At 41.9% G+C, this 6801-nt stretch overlaps 1 protein-coding gene across 3 annotated transcripts; it reads right to left on the reverse strand.

The window, feature by feature from the left end:
* Positions 1–298: 298 nt before the first annotated feature.
* Positions 299–6737, reverse strand: LOC110506690 (transmembrane protein 9B). Of its 3 annotated transcripts, none has more exons than XM_036963343.1 (5): positions 6675–6737; positions 5714–5805; positions 5234–5342; positions 1959–2090; positions 299–1698 (listed from the first exon to the last, which is right to left on the reverse strand). In XM_036963343.1, the coding sequence occupies exons 1-5, from the start codon at positions 6720–6722 to the stop codon at positions 1543–1545; spliced, it is 537 nt and encodes a 178-aa protein (XP_036819238.1). In that variant the 5' UTR covers positions 6723–6737; the 3' UTR covers positions 299–1542. The 3 variants fall into 3 exon arrangements, with proteins under 3 accessions (XP_036819238.1, XP_021442166.1, XP_036819239.1); XM_021586491.2 differs by lacking the exon at positions 6675–6737 and adding an exon at positions 6128–6385; XM_036963344.1 differs by lacking the exon at positions 6675–6737 and adding an exon at positions 5972–6122.
* Between the last annotated feature and the right edge of the window lie 64 nt (positions 6738–6801).

Raw genomic sequence — 6801 nt, forward strand, 5'->3', positions numbered from 1 at the left:
AAGTTTCCTCTCGGTTATATTATGAATGATGGATTTTTAATGCATTAATACAATTTAAATTGGTTATTGAAATGTCTCATCCGTTGTTGCATTGCTGTTTATCGCCCTATGCATAGCAAAGCCCTGTACTAAAATGATCATATTGATATAACTCCGATGGTATAGTATACCTGCCATTTTGTGCGCATGTTTGGAGCGCCTATCAATGTTGGCATTAGTTTATGCTTATGTATTTTACACTTTGTTGAAGTACGACTCCTGTAGGATGTAGGACATTGTATGCAGTAAACAAAATCATTATAAATATTACAGAAATGTATTTCAAATGTGAAGTTATCACAGATCAGATTTAACACTTTCGTTAGGTCACACAACAGTAGCATTTTCTACCCACTTTACCATCACCCTGCTATCCCAAATGATCATTATTGTTTTACATCAGTGTAAAAGACAGACGGTGGTATCAATACTGTCTAACAGATATTTAAGTTATTTAAAGTTTGAATAAAGGAGGATCTCATTAATGTGAGTCATGTCAAATTAATCTAAATGGAGAGGAGTAGAAGCTGAAAACAAAACAAGCAAGGTGCAGAGATGGTGTACATCTACTCTAGACAGTGACAGCTGTGGGCTCTGACTACAGTAACACACGTATATTCAAAGGAGAGGACTAATGTTTACATTAAATGTACCATCAGATGATAGGTTAAACGTCAAAATGTCTCCCAAATGCTACATTATACTTAGACTTACAGGAGAACATGATACAGGAATGTTAACACCACAGTCAGCACACAATGAAATACATACATCTGTACATCAACTGTTGTTTAGGGTAAAAGGTTGGAAATAAGTTTATACATTATACATCATTCTTAAAAAACATGCTTTTTAACAATTTTACACATTTTTACTGTTTCTAACTCATTCCCATCTTATGTAGTTTAGGTAGCAGTTGTTACGCGTATTGTAGACGTTTTCATTAGCTTGAGTGATTCATTTTGGCATGATATTTTTTGTTTTATTTACTCTACCCTCAAATGTCTCACCTAATTTCATTGGTGACATGGCAAGCATTTACTGTTATCAGAAGCTGCCAACATTACTGTAAAAGAGTGCATACGGTCACACATCGTTTCTACTTTATCAGAAGCCAAAGATTATCGCCAGCTTGTGCAAAATGGCACGCATTATCCATTTTTGGGGGGGCTACAAACTGTAACATTTAACTTTCTATTCGTATTATTAAATCAGAAAGTATACAGTCATACAGACACTGGCATTATCTTAAGTAAAAGGTCTCAAATGCAACACCCCACTTCAACCTACTGATGTAGAGACCCTTTACGATCACCTCCTGAATACATAGAGATATATGATCACATTTCATGAAATAGAGGTCCAGTTGAGGAACAAAACACCAATAAGGATGAAGCTCAGAAGTCGGGGAAAGAATCAGACAAAAAAACAACAAAAAAAGGACCACCCAGTCAGAGTAATATTTTTTGCTTCACCCAGGGTTTTTGTTTCCTGGGGATGGGTTTAGCTGAGCACCACATGGCGGTCAAACACAGACTTCCTCTGTTCCTGGACCTGCCTCCTCCAGCGCTGCTGAGCGTGTTCCACTTTGTTCAGCATGTTGGGACGAGAGGTCGAACGAGACAATACGTTGTGGGCGTTGGCGAAAGGCTGCTGGTCCTGAACCCAAGAGACAGACGTTACAGTGAAATTGTGACAAGCTAGAGTTGACCTTTTTCAGAAACATTTCCAAACAAAATTCTCTATGAGATATTCATCAAATCAATTTACAGCATGGGACAAATCTGAAAATATCACCACATACATTGCCCCAACAAGTCACACAATACGAGATCCACAATCAAACATGTCATGGCTACAACAACTGCTTTGACTTAAAGGCCACCACTATAGTTGGGATGGGCAACATGCACACATACCCCGACATCATCATCATTCTGGAGCGGTGAGTGTCCAAAGAGCCTCCTCTTCAGCATGGGCTCCAGCAGGGTCAGGTACACCATGTAGAGGAACAGCAGGCCCAAAATGGACAGGTAGATTATGATAGTCACCTGGAACACAGTGGACACAAATCAAATCAAAAGGTTATTTGTCACGTGTGCCAAATACAACAGGTAGACCTTACCATGAAATGCTTACTTACAATCCCTTATCCAATATGCAGTTTAAGAAACAGTTAATAAAATATTTACTAAATAAAATCAATCAAAAAGTAACATGTACATAACAATAACAAGGCTTTATACAGGGGGTACCGGTAACGAGTAACGAGTCAATGTACAGGTTAGTCGAGGTCATTTGTAAAGTGGCTATGCATAGACAATAAACAGTGAGTAGCTGTTGGGTCAATGTAAATAGTCCAGGTGGCCATTTGATTAGTTGTTCAGCAGTCAAACTCATTAACTCATTAGGCCATGGCTGCCTGCAAACGCTCCCTAAAACACTTCTGCGAGCAGGCCTTTCTAATCTGGAAGGATATTGACCTCATCCCGTCAGTCGAGGATGCCTGGTCGTTCTTTAAAAGTAATTTCCTCACCATCTTAAATAAGCATGCCCCTTTCAAAAAATGTAGAACTAAGAACAGATATAGCCCTTGGTTCACTCCAGACCTGACTGCCCTCGACCAGCACAAAAACATCCTGTGGCAGACTGCAATAGCATCGAATAGTCCCCGCAATATGCAACTGTTCAGGGAAGTCAGGAACCAATACACACAGTCAGTCAAGAAAGCAAAGGCTAGCTTTTTCAAACAGAAATGTGCATCCTGTAGCTCTAACTCCAAAAGGTTTTGGAACACTGTAAAGTCCAGGGAGAACAAGAGCACCTCCTCCCAGCTGCCAACTGCACTGAGGCTAGGCGACACGGTCACCACCGATAAATCCATGATAATCAAAAATTTAAATAAGTATTTCTCTACGGCTGGCCATGCTTTCCTCCTGGCTACCACAACCCCGGCCAACAGCTCCGCAGCTACTTGCCCGAGCCTCCCCAGCTTCTCCTTCAACCAAATCCAGATCGCAGATGTTCTGAAAGAGCTGAAAAACCTGGACCCGTACAAATTAGCTGGGCTAGACAATCTGGACCCTCTCTTTCTAAAATTATCCGCCGCCATTGTTGCAACCCCTATTACCAGTCTGTCCAACCTCATCCGAGATCCCTAAAGATTGGAAAGCTGCCGTGGTCTTCCCCCTCTTCAAAGGGAGTGACACTCTAGACCCAAACTGTTACAGACCTATATCCATCCTGCCCTGCCTTTCTAAAGTCTTTGAAAGCCAAGTTAATAAACAGATCACTGACCATTTCGAATCCCACCGTACCTTCTCCGCTGTGCAATCCGGTTTCCGAGCTGGTCACGGGTGCACCTCAGCAACGCTCAAGGTACTAGATGATATCATAACCGCCATCGATAATAGACAGTATTGTGCAGCAGTCTTCATCGACCTGGCCAAGGCTTTCGACTGTCAATCACCATATTCTTATTGGCAGACTCAACAGCCTTGGTTTCTCAAGTGGCTGCCTGGCCTGGTTCACCAACTACTTCGCAGATCGAGTTCAGTGTGTAAAATCGGAGGGCCTGTTGTCCGGACCTCTGGCAGTCTATGGGGGTACCACAGGGTTCAATTCTCGGGCCGACTCTTTTCTCTGTATATATCAACGATGTCGCTCTAGCATGCGGGTGATTCCCTGATCCACCTCTATGCAGCCGACACCATTCTGTATACATCTGGCCCTTTGGACACTGTGTTAACTAACCTCCAAACGAGCTTCAATGCCATACAACACTCCTTCCGTGGCCTCCAACTGCTCTTAAATGCTAGCAAAACCAGATGCATGCTTTTCAACTGTTCGCTGCCCACACCCGCCCGCCCGACTAGCATCACTACTCTGGACAAATACCTAGGTATCTGGCTAGACTGTAAACTCTCCTACCAGACTCATATCAAACATCTCCAATCCAAAATCAAATCTAGAATCGGCTTTCTATTTCGCAACAAAGCCTCCTTCACTCACGCCGCCAAACTTACCCTAATAAAACTGACTATCCTACCGATCCTCGACGATGTCATCTACAAAATAGCTTCCAATACTCTACTCAGCAAATTGGATGCAGTCTATCACAGTGCCATCCGTTTTTTTACCAAAATGCCTTATACCGCCCACCACTGCGACATGTATGCTCTAGTCGGCTGGTCCTCGCTACATATTCGTCGCCAGACCCACTGGCTCCAGGTCATCTACAAGTCTATGCTAGGTAAAGCTCCGCCTTATCTCAGCTCACTGGTCACGATAACAACACCCACCCGTAGCACGCGCTCCAGCAGGTATATCTCACTGGTCATCCCCAAAGCAACACCTCATTTGGCCGCCTTTCCTTCCAGTTCTCTGCTGCAAGTGACTGGAACGCATTGCAAAAATCACTGAAGCTGGAGACTTACATTTCCCTCACTAACTTTAAACATCAGCTATCTGAGCAGCTAACCAATCGCTGCAGCTGTACATAGTCCATCTGTAAATAGCCCACCCAATCTACCTACCTCCTGCCCATATTGTTTTTATTTACTTTGCTGCTCTTTTGCACACCAGTATCACTACTTACACACCATCATCTGCTCATCTATCACTCCAGTGTTAATCTGCTAAATTGTCATTACTTTGCTACTATGGCCTATTTATTGCCATACCTCCTCATGCCATTTGCACACACCGTATATAGACTTTCTTTTTTTTCCTATTGTGTTGACTGTATGCTTGTTTATTTCATGTAACTCTTGTGTTGTTTCTGTCGCACTGCTTTGCTTTATCTTGGCCAGGTCGCAGTTGTAAATGAGAACTTGTTCTCAACTAGCTTACCTGGTTAAATAAAAGGTGGGAAAAAAAACGACTCCATTTCAGCTCCATAATAATAGACAGAGTTGATTGGATAGTAGCAGAGCACATGCGCCGATGCTATCCCACTTGGGCAACACCGTTGTGTGATATCCCATCGCCGAAATCGTAAAGTCCCCTGTGTTTCATGAACACCGAATAAAATTATATTTTAACCTACTTTGCCTGTTGTCCTTCTGCCGTTGGGAATTTAAGCAAAAATGTTCACATGAAAGTATGAAAGAATCATCTCCTCTCTGCTTTCCCACATGGCAGGATAGCAACAGCACATGCACGGCTAGCTGGTTGGTCGATTTCCCAGACTTACCTTGATAGTTCCAGAACTCCTCTCCTCATATTTGCATTCACAACGCAGACAGTACGCCTCCACATCCTTTCCATCAACTGGCATTGGCTCCACAACATGAAGGCAGTTACTGAAAACAAATATACAATTAAATCGGAATCTCTCTTCGAAAGCACAGTGAGGTTGAAGTCTGTAACAGCTCACCAAATATGATTTGAGATCATTCATATGACCGTGTAAAATTACAGTTAGCCTAATCCATCAGACAACCCATACACTCACCACACCCAGACAGTGGTCACGTTCCACTGTATGCATCAACCAAATGGTTGCATGCCACATCATGGACTGTCATCAATTGACATATTGTTATAACATATGGTATGGTTAGCTGATAGGTAAAACACCTATCCAGGTGTTGTACAATCTGGCAACATCTAAGCAGTGGAACGCAACCAGTATGTAATCATCTGTAAATGACATCATGACAACACAACATACCAATCCTTTAGAGATACATTTTGTTTGTAGATCTGTCCTTCAATGTCTCTGTACGGTGGGCAGGTACATTTACACCGGATATCCTCTGAATTCTATGGGAAAAGTTGGGAAACGGTCAGGATGTGATATCAAAGAACATTTTATGCCATAAAATGGTGATATAACTAGCTGCCTGTCTTCTAAAATAATCTTACACCGCCAGTGGAATAATCACATTTTCTGTAACTTTACAGAGCAGGTTACCAGCTTGCTAATTACCTAACTTTGTCCTTCCTTGTGACGACAATCAATGGCTTTACTAGCCTAATCCATATAACTAGCCAGCTGACTCAACAACAAGCATTAAACAATGTCAATATAAATCGTTTTTATTTATTTAAAGCAGAGAACAGTCATGTGAACAACAGAGCCTACTTTAGCATCCGTCGTCTGTGTTGACATCAATAACAAACCAACAAGAGCGAGCAGCTTGAAGGCAACGCTTGACATCATATTTATATGTTGAAGTCTCAGAGTACAAGCTACTAAGAAACTATAGAAACGATATCCTGAAATGAGATACACGTTTTTTTTAACTGACAACGATCATTCAGCTAGCATCAAACATTTCTTTCGACTGATCAGCTGACAACTGCCTGACATCTCTTCCTGTGCGCGTAAATAGCATTCCCCGGGTAAACAGCTGTCGGAACAAAAAATATATCAATGATGGCCTTTCTGTGAGGGGCCTTGCTATCCGGCATCTGTGGGGCGTGCAAACCCCCCTTAGATTATTTTATAGTGTATAAAATCTCATAAACCTGTGTTGACAGCCAGACCTTATTTTTTGGCGTTTATCAAACAACCATACGACGAACCATGGCGGAGTTAGTGCCGAAAAAAAGACGCCATTACTATTTCTCTTTATAAAGTTGAAATGTAAAAGGTTAAGGCACAGATAGAACAATGAGACATATTTTACCGGATGTGATGAGATCGATTTTGCCCGACAATCTGCACATTTTCTCATCGATTAAACATGTTATCTCAATACAGTTTTATGTTCCCAAACTTAAAATATGTTATGCAGACTTTATCCATTGCCATTG

The sequence above is a fragment of the Oncorhynchus mykiss genome, chromosome 26 (assembly GCF_013265735.2).
Source record: "Oncorhynchus mykiss isolate Arlee chromosome 26, USDA_OmykA_1.1, whole genome shotgun sequence".
NCBI classification, from domain to species: domain Eukaryota; kingdom Metazoa; phylum Chordata; class Actinopteri; order Salmoniformes; family Salmonidae; genus Oncorhynchus; species Oncorhynchus mykiss.

Excerpts from the sequence above, each read along its gene's own strand:
- LOC110506690 (XM_021586491.2), bottom strand. The coding sequence starts at position 6,205 with ATGATGTCAAGCGTTGCCTTCAAGCTGCTCGCTCTTGTTGGTTTGTTA. Across the intron at positions 5,806-6,127 it reads CACAGACGACGGATGCTAAA|AATTCAGAGGATATCCGGTG; the intron begins GTAGGCTCTGTT and ends CTTTTCCCATAG. Across the intron at positions 1,699-1,958 it reads AGAATGATGATGATGTCGGG|GACCAGCAGCCTTTCGCCAA; the intron begins GTATGTGTGCAT and ends TCTTGGGTTCAG.